Source organism: Sturnira hondurensis, unplaced genomic scaffold, assembly GCF_014824575.4.
Source record: "Sturnira hondurensis isolate 20B ecotype Veracruz unplaced genomic scaffold, ASM1482457v3 Scaffold0020237, whole genome shotgun sequence".
In the NCBI taxonomy this organism is placed as follows: domain Eukaryota; kingdom Metazoa; phylum Chordata; class Mammalia; order Chiroptera; family Phyllostomidae; genus Sturnira; species Sturnira hondurensis.
This window is the reverse complement of record NW_028092868.1, coordinates 2,975,989-2,996,271: the sequence shown is the minus strand read 5'-3', so window position 1 is coordinate 2,996,271 and position 20,283 is coordinate 2,975,989. Positions and strand designations below refer to the sequence as shown.

The window sequence follows — 20,283 nt, the reverse complement described above, 5'->3', positions numbered from 1 at the left end:
GTCCACACACACGACAAATTGGAACATGGTGTCTTTTCATTAGACCTGTGGGGAGTGACCTCGGTGGTAGCCAGGCCAGTTCATCAGGTTCCCACGATGAGGGTGGGGCACCGTGCCTGCGCCTTTGAATCGAGCTTTAAAATGGGCACCCACAGGACACTGGCCACTGTGCCGGTCTAATGTAATTCTTGATATTCCATATTTTGACTTTCAAATTTCTTGCCTCTTTGGCCATTTCATAATTCCTAGGACTCACATGCAAAGGTTTTTTTGTTTGTTTGTTTTTGAGAAAGAGCAGAGATCACAGGCTTTGGAACCAGCAGGCCTGAATTTATAGCTCAGCTTCACCACTTGGACTATTTGTATTACCAGGGATAAGTGACTGAATTTTTATGAGTCTCGATTTCTTTATCTGTAAAGCAGAAATACCAATCACAACCTTACTGTGGAGTTACGAGGATTAAATGAAAGGGCATATGTAATATTTTTTACCCTTAGCATTGTAGTGGACCTGTGAGAGCAAATGTTCCGACTTCATGATTTTTCTTTTTAGAAAAGATTGGGACCATGAGAACACTAGGGATTAAGTCAGTCTTACGTCTGGGCCCTCTCAGAGCCAGAACTAGAATCTAGGTCTCTGAGTTCCCAGTCTGTTACCCTTTTCGCTATATCTAGACCTGATACGATTCATCTTGGGATTGATAACTGCCATTCTGCTCTCCTGCCTGTGACCTGCGAACATTCCTATGAGCAATCTGGAGACATCGTGGGAAACTACAAATAGCTTTTCCCTTAGAGATTGCCAACTCCTGCTTCTGTGTCCACCACACTTCCTGCCCTCCTTAACTCTTGAGTTCTTTGAGGGCATAGGCCTCAGAGGGTCTAAGCGTGTGTTAAGCACACAGTAGGTACTTGTTGAACTGACTTGTTGAACTGCATCTCTTCATGTATTGCCGTCTGTAAGGGAAGGGGGCGGGTGGGTGTGTCTGTACCCTCCAAAAGCATTTCAAGATTTTCCCTTGTAGTGTCTGTGGATTTGCTTTGAAATGTGTTCCTTCAGCCGCAATGCCTTGTTCTAATTAACTGATCTAAGTTAGCGTTCATCTAACTTTGAAGTGAGTCAGTGATTCAGAGTGATGTAACCCAATCCTATGAAATATTTTAGACGTTAAAATATTTACCGATAATTTTTTTTTGCTATGGGGACCCCGGCATTCAATAGATAATTTCAGGTGCCTGGTGTAGCATCAGCGTGTTTAATGAGACATGGCATTGATTAAAGACTGTTTCCCATCATGTCTCATGTTGTTATGTTTACCACCACTCAAAGAAATTGCTGTTAAGGTGGCCTCTTAGAGAGACGCTGGTTCCTTGGCTCGAGGAATTTCTGTTGTTTGAGGGCTGTCCCCATATGGATGGTGACACTGCTTGGTCAGCCGTACGACTACTTCCATTCAACCCACCAGATGTCCACTTGCTTTCATACAAGTTCTCACTTGTGTTTCTTCCTGACTTACCTCGAACAGGGCCAATGTTACCACAAATGGTTCCTAGGACACAGGGCTGGATCTGGAGCAGATAAATTTTCCCAAAGCAGAACTTCTGCCACATACTGAATATCACACATCACTGGATGTTTGAGTTTATACTAAGGACTGAGCTGGCAGACAGCACAGGTTGGGATGCGCTGTGTGACGAAAAGGGGCCGGAGTCTCGAGCTGGACCCGCTTTCTGGTCTTCCACTTTGTGCAGTCACCCTGCGTCTCATGGGCCCCGGTGCTGGGACAAAAGGTCCTGCCACGAACCTCTCACCTCCCCCCTGCCATTAGAGAGAGAAATGTGGGAAAAAAGTCTTTCCTCTCAGTTGGGGCCACAATACAATGGAAGTTTTTAATAGTGAGTTTTACTAGAAAGTTAATGGAAAACAATAACACAAAAGTCTGAAGAGTTCAGACTGCTGATCCTGTTTGAGGGGAGTCTGGCTTGCCCATCTTATAGGGCACTCCGCTACTCTTTCCTCACTTCAAGCCTATGGGGGCTGATCTTGTTTAAAAATTCTCCATGTAGATCAGGGCCTGGGGTTGGTGTACTACGGTCAGCAGGCCAACCCTGGCTTGCCGCCTATTTTTGTAAAGGTTTATTGGAACCCAGCCACCCTCATTTATTACATGTTGTCTATGGCTGCTTTCATGCTGCAAAAGCAGAGCTGAGTATTGCGACAGGGACTGTATGGGCCACAGAATCAAAAATATTGACTCTCTGTCCCTTACAGAAAAAGTTTGCTGACCTCTGGTCTGGGGTATTTCTTCTTACTGCCTCCTCAGCTCATCTCCTTCAGGGAAGGGAAGGAAACTCTGGTCACATCCCTGAGCCACAAATAGCTTATTGATTTTGGTTATTTTCTTTGGCTAAGGCTTTTATCTTTCCAAGGCTAATAGAGACCTTGCATGGGTGAATTAAATGGTAATTTTGTATAGCTGCACATTATCATATGAGAACAGCATCCTAGCTGCGCTGCAGTACGGCTGTGCTTGTGACCTTCTTACCTCTTGTTAAGGGCAAGGTGTGTGTGTGTTGGTAGTTTGTTCCCTCCCAGGCTGGCCTCTCGGTGACTGGCTTGCTTCTGTTACAGCAATGACCTTAGACTTTGCTGCATTGGTAGAAACAGACCAAAATGGCTCTTCTGTAGCGTGTGGGTCAAATTCGACTTCAGAATCTCTCTACTTTCTGTGGACTTTTGTCTCCTGTTATACTGCAGCTAGCACGTTCTATTGTAGCCACACCTCACTTTCTGGAAGGTTACTTGGATCCTCTGCTTTCGTCTCTCTTTCTCTGCTGAGAGTTGAGTTAGTACTTTCCTCTTATAAGCTGATTACATCCTTCTCTTTACAGCTCTAGGTATCTGTTCATGAGTATGCTTTATTCTTCTCATCTTTTTGCCTGTGACACAGAGAAAATCTTTGAACTGCTTTAATAATGAACTTCTTTAATCATTGCATTTGTATTTACATTCATGTAAATGGATTGCTTGCCTATGAAACAGTAAGTTCCTATGAAAACATTTACTCCAGTATTTTTCTGGTTCCTGATACAGTGTTAGGGAATGTTTTGTAAGTACCTGTTGGCTCATTGCTATCTCTTCCATGAAAGGTGTCCCAACATTTGATTCGTCCTCTGATGGGCGTGAGCCTGGCCCTGCAGTGCCAGGTCAGGGAGCTGGCCACACTGCTTCGTATGAAAGATCTGGAGATCCAGGACTACCAGGAGAGTGGGGCTGCGCTGAGCCGAGGTGAGAGGACATTCTTGGGGATGTCGGGTGGGGAATGGTACAGGTAATCAAAGGTGCCTTAGCAGAGGGAGACTTTATTTACATTAGAGAGGTGCTTCTTGGAGGGTGGGTGCTGCGGACTGACCAACATGGAGCCTTGCTGCTTCTCTCTGCCTCGAGTACCTGGCTGGTACCCAACTGGCCGGTAGAGGCTGTCACCGAGTTCAGACATGCCCTAGGCAGTGGCAAAGAAAGACTTGGAGAGCAGCCAACAGCTATGCAAAATCGTGCGAGGGCAACATGAACTTGGGACTTCAGGAAGCTGCATAGCTCCAACTTCAGAATAAAAATTCAGTTTGACCTTTGTCTTCGTGCTGGGAAAACCTCCAAGAGCACGTGCCGCCCCGGACCCTGTCATTTGTTGCTAATCACCCTCTCCCCCTCCTCCTGTGTGCCACACACTCTCATCCCTTCTCCCGGGGGACTAGGCGCCTCTGGGAGTAGCATCTTCGTGCTCTTTCCCAAGAAGTTTTGGGCTCTGTTTCTTTTCTGCCACACAGGTAAGGAGCTTGTCCTGAGACTCACATTTCTTTTCTGTATCCCTTCTTATCACAGATCGGTTGAAGACAGAGCCATTTGAAGAAACGTCTTTCTTGGAACAATTTATGGTAGAGGTAGAGTGTTTGTTACTTCCTTCCTCCTGCGCGTCTTGGCTTTACTTCCTTCTTTTCCAGGTGCTCCAGTGATGACTTGTGTTTGGGTATTAGGTTGCTCGCATGGTTGGAAAGCTCTTTCTCTGAAAAAGTTGCCTATAAAAAGTCCGGTGAAGCTTGAGATGTACGTGGGAAGTTGGGGGAAAGAAAGTAAAAGGCAAAGGCAGGCTGATTAAATTCATAAAACATCTCTGTTAAAGTACCTAGGTATTTAATTTGGAATTCTCTGACCTTGGAAAGCTTGGTTGCCCAGTTGCTACATTCTTGCTTGTTGAGGTCTGATCACAGGTCTGGATTATGGAGCGGGGTTGGGGCTGGGGGGGCACTAGTTATTATTACTTGTCCAGGCCCCTCAACATCCCACAGTAGAGGAAGGGGGAAAGCACAGGGCTACCATTTGGGGACTGTCTTGTGGGCACAGTAGGCTGTGGAAAATCACAGTGTTTATACAAGGGGACTGGCAAAGGAATGAATGGGGAGTAGATAATTGTGGCCTGTCAGAAGCTCCTGCCTGGGTTTCCCTTCTAAGGATTGAGCTTGGCCAAAAGAAACAACTGTTAGATGCCAAACAGGGGGAGTATTATTAATAGTGACCTTTGATAATACCAGTCAATATTGATCTTCTCCTTCTCTAACTCTTCTGGGACTTGTTGGTTGTACAGTTAGTACCTTAATATTATTGCCCTATTTCCTAATTGTACATGTTACCCAAATTGGTACTTTATTATGTAAGTAAATAATGTTACTATAGTATTAGGTTATATGTAAGTTATTCATGTTTCTATCTTCTAGGCTAATTTGTAAACTCCTTATGGATAGAGGCTGTAACTCTTACTGCTTTTGAACCTAAAATTAGTACTTTTCACAGAGTTAGGCACACAGCAGGTGTTCTGGAGTTGGAACTTTCTGTTCCGCCTCTGTGTGTCGGTTGAGCAGTGACTCCAGGATGTGGGGGTCTTCCATTAGGGGCAAAACAATGCGAGCTGAGGACAGAGTCCATCTATTGCAGCAACTGTAACTCTGGAGAAGGAAGTCATGTATTTGCAAAGTCCTGAGCAGGATCGGTTTCTAGTCTTTATGGGGAAAGAGACACCATTAAACGTAGATTTCCTCGGCCCTTTTTCTGTCAGCTTCCCCTGTCTATGAGTTTGGTGCAAGGTTAACAGAGGCTGGAGGTGACACACTAGTCCGTGCCTCAGCCCCTTCGTTAAACAACGCAGGGCTTATTCTTAGCTCCGCAGAGGGGCCCCTTCCTGATCTAGGGCCTGCATTCCTCTCCGGCTTGGTTTCTTGACATTTTTCTTTATGTGCTTGATGCTTTGGCCCTACAGAATGACTTCTAGTTACCAAAAATGCTTTTTCTCTGACCTTTATGTCTTTGTACACATTGTTCCCTCTATCTAGAATGCTCAGTGTGCTGGGCTTATACCTTGTAAACTTCTGTGCTCGACTTCTTTAGGAGACCTTTCAGGACTCCTGTAAAGATAATACTTCATCCTTGCTGCTGTAGCACCTTGGTTTGTACCTTTATTTTACCACTTAGTGCTTCGTAACATTACCGTCTGTGTGTCTGCAAGACTTGCTCCTCCGCCGATTTACGGATTCCTTGAGGGCAAGGCCTGCGTTGGATGTATACCCATGTCCCCAGCACTGAACATAGTACCTAGAACTGGCAGGTTTTCCAAAAGAGTGTGGATGAATATGTTGATAAATATATGCCGGGGGGATTTTATGAAAATTGTGGCCTGTCGATAACAGTGGTGCTCGCTAGACCTATATGTGGGGTCTTCGATTATTCTCCTGGTTTATTTTACAGCTTTCGATACATCCCTTCTCTCAGCACCCCTGTTTTCTCGTTGATAAAGTTGGAGGCTCATCTGTTCCGTGTTCTGGGGGCCGGGGGGAGCCCCACAGAACTGAATGTGAAAGCACACAGAGTCCAGGAAGGCTACTAGTGTTTGGAACCAACTGCTTCAAGAAAACCGGTCCTTCAGACTTCGGGTGGGTCACATCCAAGCCACATAGACTTTGTAGAATTTTATTAGATCCACCAAGGATCTGAGACACAGGTGGCTGTAGCTTTCCTTTTCACAGGCTAAGAAATTGGGCCTCTGGGAAGTTCAGTGACTTGTCTAAGGTCATTAAGCTGTAGCTGTATGTTCGGGACCTCCTATACTTCTTGTCCAGGATTATCCCTGTTTCATTTTGCTACGTGGGCTGTACACACCATTGAGGTGAGGGTTCAGGGCTAGGGTAATGTGAGATTCTTGTGACCTCTGGGATCACTGCACTGTCCTCTGGGATCATCGAAGGTCCCATGTCGCTGTGAGAACTGAGGGTTTCCTAGCGGGACTGCAGAATTTCTTATGGCCGCTGCGTCTTTGCAGTTATGCTGCTGCCCTGCGGGCCTACAGACAGGACACAGAAGGGTCATGGGGTCATTCAGAACTGAGCTGAAAGGATGTGCCATCAAAATAAGCAACATAGGAAGATAAACAAACCAGGGACAGGGAGCTTGGGTTGAAGGTGCAGGGGGGCCGGGACTGAAGTCGGAGGGCCATACGGTCAGCACCTGGGGGCTGTTTTTTCTAGTTCTCATTGGGACGATTGCTGGGCAAAAGGCCATAGAGATAGGGCAGGGGCCAGTAGGACGGGGAAGTTTCTAGGATACTATGGCCAGGAAAAGTATTTAAGGATTGAACAGAGGTTGCTGCTTCTCCATATTTAGCTCTTCCTCCCCACTCTCCCCCAAGAGCCTCTGATTTCTCATTTCCAGGGAGCCCAAGGGAGCCAGCTGACGGTGGCCCTACTAGAGGGGGAATACTGGCAATGTTGATACAAGTCAGGTGGGCAAAGTAGCTGCTGGCATGATCCTCCCAGAGGGCGAGAGCCCCAGGTAGAGCATTTCCTAGGACCAGGGGCTGAAAGTCACCTTTAGGAGTAGACGATGAGTCAAAAAACTGGGGACTGATACTGCATGGCAGTAGGAACTGTGTTAAAGGGGAACTTTAAAATGCCTGGGCTGGCAGAGCCCACTCTCAGTCTAGTCCACTGGAGGGAGTTCCTTCCCCTGGCCCTGCCCGTGCCTTCCTCTCTCCATCTGGTTGCCATCAGGCTGTGCGGCTGCTGGCGGGGCTCTTTATTTATTTATCCCAGTGTAATGGGGTGAGGAGGGAGCTGGCCTAAGGCTGGCATTCCGAGGCCAGGCCACTGAGCCACAGGCGGTTTGCATGGGTGTGTGAGTCACTGGGGCTGCATGCTGCTCAAACCAGACGCGGCCAGGCTCGGGGACAGGCAGCCCAAAATAGAGCCCCGCCCTCTGCAGCTGGCAGCCCCTGGCGAGGAATCAGCCCTTGACACCAAAACCTGGGCAGTTGTGTGAAGTTGGCTCTCTTAGGGAGGGGAGCTTTCACAGAGGTAGAGATTTTGCAATTCTCTTCTCCTCTATCTTCAGAGGAGAGTATTCAGCAGAGCAGTCACTTCTGTTACTGCATTCTGAATGCCTTGTAAGACTTAATCTGTTCAGCATAAATTCTTTAACCAATTTCTGTTATACAGTTTTCGTTATATAACTACGGTTAACGTTGATTTGACTCAGCGTCCTAAATGCAGCCCTGGCCTTTGTGTACCGTCTAGTTTTAGTTACTATCTTCATCTGCTGTCTGGCTGCAGCCTGATTCCAGAGTAGACCCATCAAGCAATACAGTTATTCATTGCTGCTCTTAGGAAGCTAGAGGTTGCGTCAAAGACACCGGGGAAGATGGAGGGTCCTTTAACCTGGAACTTGTGGTCCTTTAACCTGGAACTTGTTGTCCTGTTAGGTTTGTTCACAGACAGCTGCTACTTGGTTTCCTTGGCTGGCTTTCCATTCTTTACCCGCCCCTTAAATGTTAGTGTTACTCAAATAGTGTCCTTGACCCTCTCACCCTTCACCCTCGTTCTTTCTCATCTGAACTCCAGCATCAGCTGTCATCGAGTGCCGCTGAGTACCGAGTGTGAATCTGCACCGTTTTAGGCCCTTATTTTTTCCTGCACGTTTGTCGTGTCCACCTGGATGTCTCCCATGCAACATGTCCAGAATTAATCTACTCCCCCTAACCTATTTCTCCTCTTATGTGCCTTGTCTTGGGGAATTATACCATTATCCATTCAGTTTTCTCAGCTGGAAACTTAGAAAAAGGAGGAGTTACCCACTTTTCTCTTTGTCTTTACTTCCAAAGCTGAACTGGTTAACTGTGCTTTGAAGCTGCTGTTTTTCTGTGTTCCAGCTTCCATGTCTAAGACTCGCCCCACCCTGCTCCATTTTTGGTTTGACTATGCGACAGCCTCCTCACTTTTCTCCTGGTCGGTACTCACTCCCCTCCCATTGAATCTGTGGTGATGTCAGAGTGATCCCTTTGAAACAGAAACCTGATTATGTCACTCTCTTGCTTAAAGTCCTTTAATGGTTCTCAATAGCCTATAGAATAAAGTCCAAAATTCCTTGCACGTCACCCAAGGTTATTCATGATTTGGTCCTGCTGAGCTCTTCGGCCTGACCCTCCGCCACTGGCCCATATACCCACAATCTCATCACACTGAAGTATTGACAGCTTCCCGCCCGTACACCTCTGGGCCCATTTGCTTTGTGTTCTCTTCCCTCTTGTCCTCATGACAAACTCCTGTTCAACTTTCCTAACTGTATTTGGGCATCATCTCTTTTTTGAGCTTTCCCGTGACAATTTTTTCTTTCCTCAGCCTTCTGTCCTTCTCCCAAGTGTAGGTTTACTTTCCAGCTATTCCCATTGTGCCTGTACCTGCCTCTGCCACTCAGGTCTGAGCCATTGTTCTCTTTTTCTTGCATTCTTGCAAGAGCTTCCCACCGGTATCCCTGCTGCTAACCCCATGCGCATCTTTGGCCAACGAGGGGATGTTACTAAAATATAAATCATATCATGCTACTCTACTGCTCAAAGCCCTTCACTAGCTTCACATTTCTCTTACAAGGTAAAACCAGGCCCTTAGGATGGCCTGCGCAACCCTACATGGTCTGGACCTCATTACCTTTCTGACCTCATCTCCTACTACTCTCTCCCTCACTAACTCACTGCAGCCACGCTGGCTTCTTGCAGTTTTCCTAACACTCTAAGCATCACCTGCCTTTAGACCTTTATGCTGCCTGTTCCATCTGTCTGGAACACTAGGTCTTCAGATATTTTGGTGGCCAACTCCCTCTTGCTCTATGACAAATTACTCCAGAACTAGGGGCTTAAAGCATTTAATAGAGGCTTGGAGGGTCAGAATCTGGAAGCAGCTTGGCTGGGTGATTCTGATCTCTCATGACATTGTAGTCGGGATTTGGGATGGGAATGCAGTCGTCAGAGTAGATTGGTGCTGGAGAATCCGAGTCCCAGCTCGCTCACAGGGCTGTCGATGGGAGGGGCTGTTTCCTTGCCACATGGGCTCCCCATGGGGCTGCCCGCGTGAACATCCCTGGCATCCTCCAGAGCCAGTAGTCCCTGAGAGACCAAGACTAAGACCTAGAGTGAGACCAAAATGGAAGCTGTAATCTTTTTATAACCTAATCTCAGAAGTGACATCTCATCTCTATCTTGCTGTATTCTCTTCATTAGAAGTGGGTCACTAAGTCCAGTCCGTATTCAAGGGGAGGGTAATTAAGCTCCACCCCTTAAGGCAAGGCATGTTAAAAACATCTGTGGACAGTCCTGACCCGGATGGCTTGTTTGGTTGGGTGTAGTCCTGCAAAGTGAAAGGTCATTCATTGGTCAGGGCACATGCCTGGGTTGATGTTCCATCCCCAGGTGGCATGTGTAGGAGAGGCAACTGATTGATGTTCCTCTCCCTCTTTTTTCCCTCCTTTCCCCTCTCTCTAAAAAAAAAATTATGGACATATCTACAGAGAGTACAGTAATGTCTTTGTTCAAATGTCACTTCTCCTGGAATTTACCTTGACTATCCTTTTAAAATTGTAAGCCACATCCCCGCCCCTCTGCACCTGGCACTCCCATTTTGCTTTACCACGTTCTACTTTCTATTTTTTCCATGGCCTATATTTTCTAACATATTACCATAATATTCACTTATTTTACTGTGCTTACCATTCATGGCCTGTCTCCCCGCTGCCATGCACCTGTTTCTCAACACGTGGAGGAAGACACAGGACTCAGAGTGTGTTTCGTCAGCATCCTCATGGGCATTGTACAGAAGGATAAGTCCAGATGCATCCGCATGGTCTCCATACCACCGTGTGTGTCACTGCTCTGAACCAGAGAAGCTCACAGTGAGTCCATTCCTCTGGAATTCAGAATTGTGCGTGCGCACTAGGCCAGGTTGTGTGAGCATATATGGTATGATAGTATTGTCATCAAAGAGCTCACTGTGCACAATGGATATTAATAGGGCCACAGGAGTGGGGGGGGTGAAAAAAACTTCCTGTAAAAGTGAGGTCTTGAACTGGACTGTAGAATATGTTTTGGGGCTTTTTGGTTTCTTTTTTTCAGTCTTGCTAGGGAACTATTCGGCAGGTAATTTATGTGGATAGCACATGGACAAAGGATATACATTAAGAACGAGGGCCTGGCTGGGGTAGCTCAGTGGATTGAGCACAGGCCTGCGAACTCAAGGGTTGCTGGTTTGATTCCCTGTCAGGACACATGCCTGGGTTGTGGGCCAGGTCCCCATAGGGGACATGTGAGAGGCAACCCTACATTGACATTTCTCTCCGTCTTTCTTCTTCCCTTCCCCTCTATCTAAAAAAGAAGAAGAAGAAGGAGAATGAGAGTGGGTAAGGATTAATAGGGAATAAGGTTTGCAAGATAGTAACCCAAGGTCAGGCTATAGAGGGCCCTACATGCTGGTCTGGAAGACCGGTACTTTATTCTGAAGGTAAATGTTTTTCAGCTTTTTTTCTGCCTAGAATCCATTCATTCGTCCATGTCAGTCCCTTCGTTAGCATTCCATGCAGTGGTTCTCAAACAGAGGCGCATCTCCTAGGTAGGAGACGGGGCACTTCCTTCTTCCAGTTATTAATTACCGTTGTAGATAGCGGGGAAGCGTTGGGAGTTTTGACTGGAGCACTGACACATGAAAGCAATCTTTCAGGAAGATCAGGCCGTCAGGGGTGTGCCCGTGCGATCTGCAGAATAGTGGTGCTGTTGACAGACTGGGAAAATCCTGGGTGGGGCTCGATTAAATCTAATCTTGGATGTATAAAGCGATGGTTTTCCTTATTTAAAACACAAATCCACCAGTATTTGAGCTCTGCACTGAAACTCTCCAGGGAGGAAGGGATGGCTGCACATGTTTCTCGGCTGTATTTCTTCTGAATTTTGCCTTCTCTTTGGGGTTTTCTCACTGTGACTCCTGTAGTCGCCACTGAGCCCTGCTTCCAGGGGTCACCACTTCTTTTCTTCTGGTCCAAGAATGTATAAAAAGGCCTCTTTCTTTACTGTCCTTTTACAACGCTTTGTAAGGGTCCATGCTTTCAAAACAATATTTATTAAAAATCGGAGGATAAACTAAAAGGGAGTCAATGCAGAATATACAAATGAGATAACATGACTCCGTTCTAAAAGATAGGTTTCTGATTCTTGGAATCCCAGTAGTGAAGGACTTACCATGTTCTAAAACTCTCTGATCTGAAAACACTCAAAACCAAATGTTCTAAACTCAGATGCCTACATGGGATAGGCATACAACATAAATAGGTGTATCGGGCCAGAGAAAAGACGATAAAGGTTTGTGAGAGCCTGTGGGAAACTAAATTGTATGTACCCCTGTGTCCAGACCCAGACAGGCTAGTGCGATTTAACAGACACTGCTCCAGGAAGCTGTGTATCTTAATTTAAAGGGAGTTACCAACTCTCCTAAAATAAAAACTATTTTGTTTTGTTTAGCTCTACCAAATCTACTATTAATCTCTCATGTGATTTTATATTTTTTTAAGATTTTATTTATTTATTTTCAGAGAGAGGAGGAGGAAGGGAAAAAGAGAGGGAGAAAGAGAAACATCAATGTATGAGAGATACACACCTCTCACACACCCCCAACTGGGGACCTGGCCCACAACCCAGGCATGTGCCCTCACAGGGAATTGAACCAGTGACCTTTTGGTTTGCAGGCCAGTGCTCAGTCCACTGAGCCACATCAGGCAGGGCTCTCATGTGGTTTCAATTTCCAGACTGAGAAATCTACTTAGTTCTGAACTGAGTTTGAGGCAGTGTTGATTGATGCCTTATTTCTGGCAAATATCTAGCCCCTTTAGGCGTAACCTATAAGCTTTACATACCTCTGGAGCATTTTGCTCTGATATTATCCTTATTTGAGTCTTCCCCCCTTTTCCCCCTTGTGGAGGAAGGGTGTCACGAAACTCCATTGATTGCAGTATGTCCATTTAACAATATCATTGCTCATACAAACATTGATGGCTTATATGTAATTAGAGTTCATTTGAAAACATAACATGAAGATCTTTTTATCTTATTCTTTAAAAATATTTTTAGTCCTCACTTGAAGGTATATTTATTGATTTTAGATAGAAAGGAAGGGAGCGAGAGAAAAATATCGATGGGAGAGAGAAACATCAATTGGTTGCCTCCTGCATGTGCCCCAACTGGGGATCAAACCAGCAACCTAGGTGTGTTCCCTGACTGGGAATTGACCCTGCAACCTTCTGGTGTATGGGACGTTGCTCCAACCAAGTGAGCCACCTGGCCAGGGCAAGATCTTTTTCAATACATCTGGACTTAAATGGATCATAGGACATACAAGTTTGAATGCTCAGGAATGAGTTTTAAAGGTTGAAATGAGTTTGAAACTCAAATGAGGTTGAAATGAGTTTGAAACTTAGGTTGAAACAAGGACCTATAGAAGTAGATTTGGGAATCATACTCAGAGGAGCAATATTTGGGATTGGATGCATGTTCTCCTGGGAAGAGCATGGAGAAAAGAACAAAAGTCCAATGATGAGATTTGGGGAACAGTCATACCTGGAAGGAGTAGTAGGAGCCAGTGAAGGAAAGGTGAGTGGGACAGAATGAGGACAGAGGAGTAAGTTAGTCAAGAAAGGGAGAACTAACCGTCATCAAATACATACTGTATTTGTGCGAGACACAGTGCTAGGCGCTTTATCTAAATTATAACTTTAATCCTTACAACAAACCCAAGAGGTCAGTAATACTATCCACATTTTAAAGATAAAGAAGCAGAAGCTTAAGGGCTAAGTAATTTGCTTCAAATCACTCAACCAATTTACTCATATTTGTCTTTATCAAATCCCATGCTCTTCCTGTCACCAAGGAGAGTGATTCACAGAGCCACAGGCAGGAGAGAGACCAAAGAGGAAAGGTGACTGCCTGCCCCACGCAGTTCCCGGTCGCAGGCAATACAAGCAGATAACAGGCTCAAGGGGCCAGACAGTGGAGGCGATGAATGCAGAGCTCTCATCAGAGAAGTTTCCCAGTGAAAGGAAATGAGAGCTAGCTGGAGAGCCAGAAGGTGCTTAAACAAAACATTTTTTTTAAGATGAGGAGACACAAATGTTTGAAAGCAGAGGAGAAACCAGTGGAAAAGGAGAGTATGAAAACAGAGACCTACAGAGCTGAGGGAAATGAAAGAATTAGACCTTCCCTTAGGGTTTGTGGATAGCTGAAGGCACGGGAGATATTTTGAAGATTGATGACTTGATTTCTGGCTGTTTCTATCCTCTTTCCCTAAGAGATGGAGCCCTTTCATCCCAAAATGATATAGCCCTTTCTGAGGGCATTGAATCTGCCTTACTTAAAAAGTGGATCAGCCCTGGCTGATGTGGCTCAGTGGGCTGAGCGCTGGACTGTGAATCAAAGGGTTGCTAGTTCAATTCCCAGTCAGGGCACATATGTGGGTTGTGGGCCAGGTCTCTTGTAGGGGCCCTGAAGAGGCGACCACACATTGATGTTTCTCTCTCTGTCTTTCTTCTTTCCTTCCCCTCTGTCTAAAAATAAATAAATAAAATCTTTGAAAAAAAAAGTGGGCCAGAGGGTTACATGATTTCTGTTATGACAGAAATTATGAAAGGGACAGAAGTAAAAGTATAAGCTATCTTCTTTTCTTCTTCTGAACTCTCATAGCACTGCGCATCTTCCCTGGGTGGCTTATCACTCTGGCCTTGTAGTGCGAGAATGTCTGCGCTTGTCTCCCCTGCTACATGCTCCACTGCTGGAGCGCAGCACTGGCTTGCCCATGTCGTTTCCCTCCTGAACCTGTGCAGTGCCTCGTAGATGCGAGGTGACGAATGGCTGTAGCTTAAAGGCATTGGCATTTGAGGAGTCTCTCCCATTGGTAAAGGTTTCTCTGGTTATAGAAATGAAGAGAGAAACCCAATTATCGAGCGATTTGTACCTTTAAGCTTTATCTGCTCTATTGGCTTCATCACCTTAGCCTTTTATCTAGAGTGTTCTCGTGTAACCATCACTTGTGGGTGATGTATTTTTGGAGAGTGAGCCACGTTGAAAAGTGGGAGTTCTGCAGAGACTGAGCCATCCAATGTGTAAGAGTCCTGGGTATCCTTGTTATCTGCCGTCGGGAATAGTCAAGGTGAACATTTTCACAGAGTCTCAGGAAGAATTGCATTCATTCTGTGCGGGAGACCTTTGGTCTATTTGTTCTTCTATTTGGAAGTTTAAACACACGTGGACAGTGCTTACTAACTACCAGTGAAAATATTAAACTTCGTGATATTTAATATTTTGTGACACTAAAAATTTACAGCATGGTTTCTGCCTTTGAAAGATGGACTTTTAAGAGCGATCAGGCCACTGGAATTCACATATATGCAACAAATATTCTAAATACATAAAATGTATGTTACCCAAGAGGAGGAAGAAATAGATTCATTTGGATGGGATCTAGAGGTCATACCAGGCTAGCCGGGCTAAGGTATTTCTGGAAGAGATGAATCTTGAGCTAAGAGTTCAGAGGGATTTTGTGTAGTAAATGGCTGCCCAAAGGGAAGACACACTGGGTGTTTTATTCGGTTATGCAACCTGAGAGGCTCCCCGAGGCATGGTGGTTTGAGGGAATCCTGTAAGAGCTCTTGGGCATCTGTTCCTCTTGTGCTTGAAGCCTGAGCCGTTCTGATGCTGTGCATTTTCCCCTTAGAATCTTACTCCAAAGAACCCATTCCGATTTGATGTGAGTAAAGCGAGGAATAAGAGGGAGCTTTGAAACAACAGTATGACAGCACTTCTTGGTTTAAAGAAGGAATAGTCGATGATCATCTTGGCATTTAGTTTTTGGCAGCCCCCAGCAGCTAGGGATGAGCAGAGCAAAAGTGCTGAACTTAGTAGGTACCTAAGCAGATGCAAGTCTCAAGCAGAGTATTTCCCCAAATTGGGGCTAACCTCTGATAGTGAGAGAAGTAAGAATCAGTATACAATGGATGAGATTAGCTGTCTACAGAAGTAACACACCCAGCTGTTTGTAAATGTAGTATTGCTATGACGCTGGGTTACACACTCATCAGGGGCCTAGGCTAGTACCTTAACAAAGGGAAGCGTGGCATCTCAGATATCTTATACAAAGACTGGAGCGGTTGAATTTTATAAGCTTTAGGGGAGTTTATCAATCTAAGAATATATCAAGCCTCTTTGTTTTACTTCTGAGGAAATTAGGGTGCACAAAGATAAAAGAATCCCTGTGCAGACAAACTGTGGTAGATTTGGCATCAGACGCAATTTAGCACCAGGGTGCTCTGGACTTCCGGGCCAGTATTCTTCCCTCGTGTCCCATTGCCCTGCCACTTGTTACACAGCTGTGCTTGGAACTTGATGTGGACAGTAGGCAAGACCGAGACCCCCTGTGAGCAGGGTAGAGACCTCACTTAATCACAGGTAGGAAGTGGTGCCTGGCTGGAGAGCTCCGCCCCAAGCACTGCCTCTCTTCTCACTCCACATTCCTTTCTTCCAACTCTTAGTGTGCGCACCTCTGGGCTCTTACATGCAGTTTGAGAAAAGCTGTTAAACAATTAATTCATGAGGCCTGAGGAGACATACTAACAGAGGGGCAGAGTTGTATAGAACTCAAAAAAAAAAGAAAAGAAAAAGAAAAACTGAGGAATAACACTTTATTAATTTGTCTAGTCCAGTGCCAAAGCAGTGCTCTGGTAGAATGTGGATGAATGTCTGGCTTGTTCCACAATGTATATGAACTATCCCATAAAGTCATTGCTAGTTTTTTGTTTTGCCTTTTTCTGTGTTTAACAGGTAGTACTCTCGATGTTTAGTCAGCTTCCTAGGAAAAATCAGCTGAAGATACATCAGTCCCTGGAATGGTATAGCCCCCACCTTGTACACTAATAAATTGGCACTTTAACTTGTAAATTAGTCTCTTATGATTTTAGTTAGCATCGGTCAATCCCCTAGAGTCTGATTATCCCTAAATTAACTGATGAACACCAAGTTAGAGACTCTGGACCTTTGGTGACCCCTGCAGACCCCCTATGAACTCCCCACCGGAAGCTGCTTGAGCAGCCTCTCAGGGTCCCTCAGTCCGGGTATCGACTGCCCTTCCCCCAACGTTTCTTATTGAAAATACTGAGTGCCGGGCCTCCTCTAACTCTGTTTTAGAGGAGCTAGCTAGTTCAAAAGCATCACGGGTAAGTACCAGAGAGTATTTATTTATTGGATGCTGTGCCTTTTGTTCAGTGCAGTAAGTGAACTTGACCGTACAGCTCCTTTCATTGAACCTACCACATGCAGTAAGAAATCCTCCCATCAGCTTTTGGGCTTTGCTCAGCCGGGGAGGCCTTTTGGACAGGGAGTGTGAGGTGTGGAAGTCCTAACGTGGAGGGTGTCTCTCAGCACTCTCTCCACTCGTAGCCTTCCTTTCTTTGACTTCATCCACCCGTGAAGGAAGTGCCCCCTTTTCTTTTCTCACACCCATTTTAGAGAATTCAGTGTCAGAGGACTTCACAGAGTTTTGCTGCCCTGATCTACAGAGCCCGAGTACCTTAGAGTCCGAAGACTGCCTCTAGCTGTACCGATGTGGCCAGAATCTCTCGCATCAACCAGCAGTGATGTACAGACAATAGCTCCTCTCTCCTGAAACTGCTTCTGAGGCCTAAAAGCCCGAATCAAATAACCATTGTGCTAAGCTCATATCAGGGCTGAGAATGTCAGTTTTCAGTGTGTCCTTGCATATAAATATAGGTCTCTCTAGATATAAAAAGTGAGAGAGTGTGTAAGTTGCCTTTTTTTTCTATACCCCCTTTCATGGGACAAGCTAATGAGATGCATATCATTAAAGACTCGATGTGTTGTGGGACGGAGCCTTTTAAACTGGATGTGCTTGGCTTAGTCATGGCAAATATTTACCAAAAAAAAAAGGGACATACCATATAAAATTAGAGTTCTGAAAATAGTACTGAGAGAGGGAGAAAGAAAGAAAGAAAGAAAAAAAAAAGCCCAGGGCAGAAAATACAGGCCAGTCTGTTTGGGGAAAAGGGAAAAAGAGATAAAATGAGAGAAACCTCGGCAGTAAAAACAGCATCTTGGTAAACAGACTATAAAAAAATTGTGACCTGCTTTCTGGCAGCCCTGGCGGCTGTCGAGCGGGTGACGGTGGCGGAGCTGGCGTCTGTGTGGACACACGGTGCCCCGGGCGCACGGCTCGCCTGGCCGTGCGGGGCGTTAAATTTAGCCACATAATGATGGGCCTGAGGACAGCCTCTTGTTGACCACACCATAATTACTGCTTCACTTTATGAATTTTATTTTGCTTATTCTGTTTCCTCCTTCTTTGGCACGAAGGAAGCCTGGAGTGGGGGGAGTCCCGCCCCCACAGCCCTCCCTTACTGGACAAATGAGTCTTCATAGAAACTTGGGCTCTTGGGCCATCAGGGGTACAGAGTAAGCTCCCTTGATTAATCAGAAAGAGAGAGAGATTTGCTGGTCCCAAGGCTCTTGATTTATCATAGTAAAGTCATAAGGGGGACTTACCAGCCCTACCTCTCAGAACTCTTGGAGAAAATGTCCTGAAGTCTTTGGTATTAGAAGGCACTTCCATGTGAGTCTGTAGAGGTTGATACCCTTACTCTGTTTGCACCCCCACAGCTAGTCTCCCAGGTTTATTCGATTTTTTGGTCTTTGGTCCTGAAGTTCTTAGCGAGCTACTCAGAGGTTTAGTTTTGCCAACCTCTGCATCACGAAGAGGTTCATTGTTTTATATATGCTCTTCTTGGTGATGACTGGGTTCTCAAAGCTGAGAATCTAATGTAATCAAGTGACTCTGATCAAGTAACATAAAAATACTTGATCAAAATATTTTTTTGAAACTTCAAATATTGTTCTTGGGCAATTGAATGATGCAGAGCTTCTTGGTTTTAGAGTTAGAAGAACATGGTTTGCTAGAGCACCCGTGGCGTTTGTCAGAGTGGTACTCGGACACTTAGCCTCACCTGCCACCCTATGGAAGGAGGCCCTTGGTCTCGGACCAAAAGTACCATCTCGGAGAGAGAAAGTAGGCTGTATAAAGGTCATGGAAGAGTTGTATGGAATAGGGAATGGGTCACTGGGGGTGAAGTTCTTGAACGGTGACCAAGGCTGGCGGCCACCTATGGCCCCACCGTGGCCCTCCGACTAAGGAAATTGTGGAAGAGGAAAAGCAAACAGGAGTTGTGGTCAGGGTACCAGCTGGTCTATCACTGGCCAGGACTGTCCTGTTTGTGTGTCGGGGGGGTTGGGCTTCTCCTGAAGCCAGGCAAGAATGGGTCAAGGCGAGGCTTCTTGCAGCTCTTGTTTTCCCCAAACAAAGGAAACTCCTTGCATTGCTGGAAGTCAAGTGCTTGGATGCTGAGTTTGTTATTGCCTGATAACCTGGCCACCAACTCCTGCCCTCCTCGTCACCCCACACAGCCAGTGGCTTATTGGGAGCAGCTTCCTGTCCCTCATTCTACACAGCAGATTCACTCTCTGTTGTACCCAGAAGGGAAAAAGAGAGGAGAGCTAACCTCCTATCCTCTGTGCTTCCCATACCTATCCTTTGTGCTTCCCATAGAGCCTTCTAGAACAGTGCTTTTCAAAGTCACCTGATATGTGTCTCACCACACATGGCTAACATGCAATGCATGCCACATGTGACAAATTGAATGATACTCAAACCATCGTATGCCTTGCTCATTGAGATGAGTCCTGTGAATATGTGAGGTCCTGTGTGTGGATGTCATGGCAATGTCAGATTGCTATAAAAGTTTTAAAATGCTCACACTCAGTTTCTGTGATTCCCTTATCGTGGGCTAGCAAGGAAGCGCTCGTGATGGGCAGCAGCATGCTGACCATGCTGAGTAGCATTGTTCTAGAACCTTGGGGCCTAGTGAGTTTGAGCCTTTTCCTATTGGATATGAGGTCCTACCCTAAACCTGTTTAGTAGGGGATGAACAAAAAAAGAAGTTACTAAGGAAACTATTGGCAGTAAGAAATAATCTGACCTCAATGACCAATGCCATGCCAAAGAACTCTGATCCTGAGGTGGAAGGTTGGACTAGATGGTTCAAGTCTTCTTTCCTAGTGCTAAGGTTCTGTGATTCTAAGGTTAAAGGGTGAGGCCAAGAGAAAAAGTTAATGGCCGGGAAGATTTTCCCCTAGGGCAGTAATTTCTAACCGGTGCTCCGCAAGGATATTTAAAACATGCAACACCGCATGAGAGGCAACCATACATTGATACTTCTCTCCTTCTCTCCTTCCCTTCCCCTCTAAAAGATAAATAAATAAAATCTTTTTAAAAAATCTTAAAAAAAAAAAAAAGCAACACCTGACCGTTCCGTCAGGGGCTCTGATCTCGTTTCCCTGATTGTCAAGTAAAAAAATGACAACAGCCGGCACATCAATAGCCGCCTGGTGTGAATGAATCAAAAGTATACCCTTTTTTAGCCAAATTGGCAGAAATATATTTTTGGTGTGCTACAGAATTTTAGTTATTAGTGTATTTGTGCCATGAGGTGAAAAAGCTTGAAAAGTGCTGCCTTGTGGTATTTTTTCTACCCTTCAACGGCAGCGTGAGGTGATGTAATGAGGTAAAGAAAGGAGGGGACGTACTTCGTATAGTTTATTTCCTTGGGTGTCATTACCATCTGGACCGTGAGGTCTTTCTTCTACACGCTGATCGTACGTTGGGTTAGCATTATCTTAATCTCCTGTTAGGAGGCCACCAAATTGTCTCTAGAAGTTGAGAGATCTAGGGTGGAGGGGAAAGTAAATATTGGCAGAGTTGGCGAATTCAAGTAAGAGATAAGAAACGGGGCTTTGATTAGAAATGTGGATTACTGGCGGG

General features: G+C 45.5%; 1 protein-coding gene across 3 annotated transcripts in view; it reads left to right on the top strand.

Moving 5' to 3' along the window:
- NHEJ1 (non-homologous end joining factor 1) overlaps nt 1–20,283 on the top strand; it is a 76,134-nt gene that overhangs the window by 8,439 nt on the left and 47,412 nt on the right. For all 3 annotated transcript variants that reach the window (XM_037029309.1, XM_037029308.1, XM_037029310.1), the window contains exons 4-5: nt 3,151–3,289; nt 3,884–3,942. In XM_037029309.1, the coding sequence (XP_036885204.1) occupies nt 3,151–3,289; nt 3,884–3,942 (198 nt within the window). The remainder of the gene's footprint in view (nt 1–3,150; nt 3,290–3,883; nt 3,943–20,283) is intronic.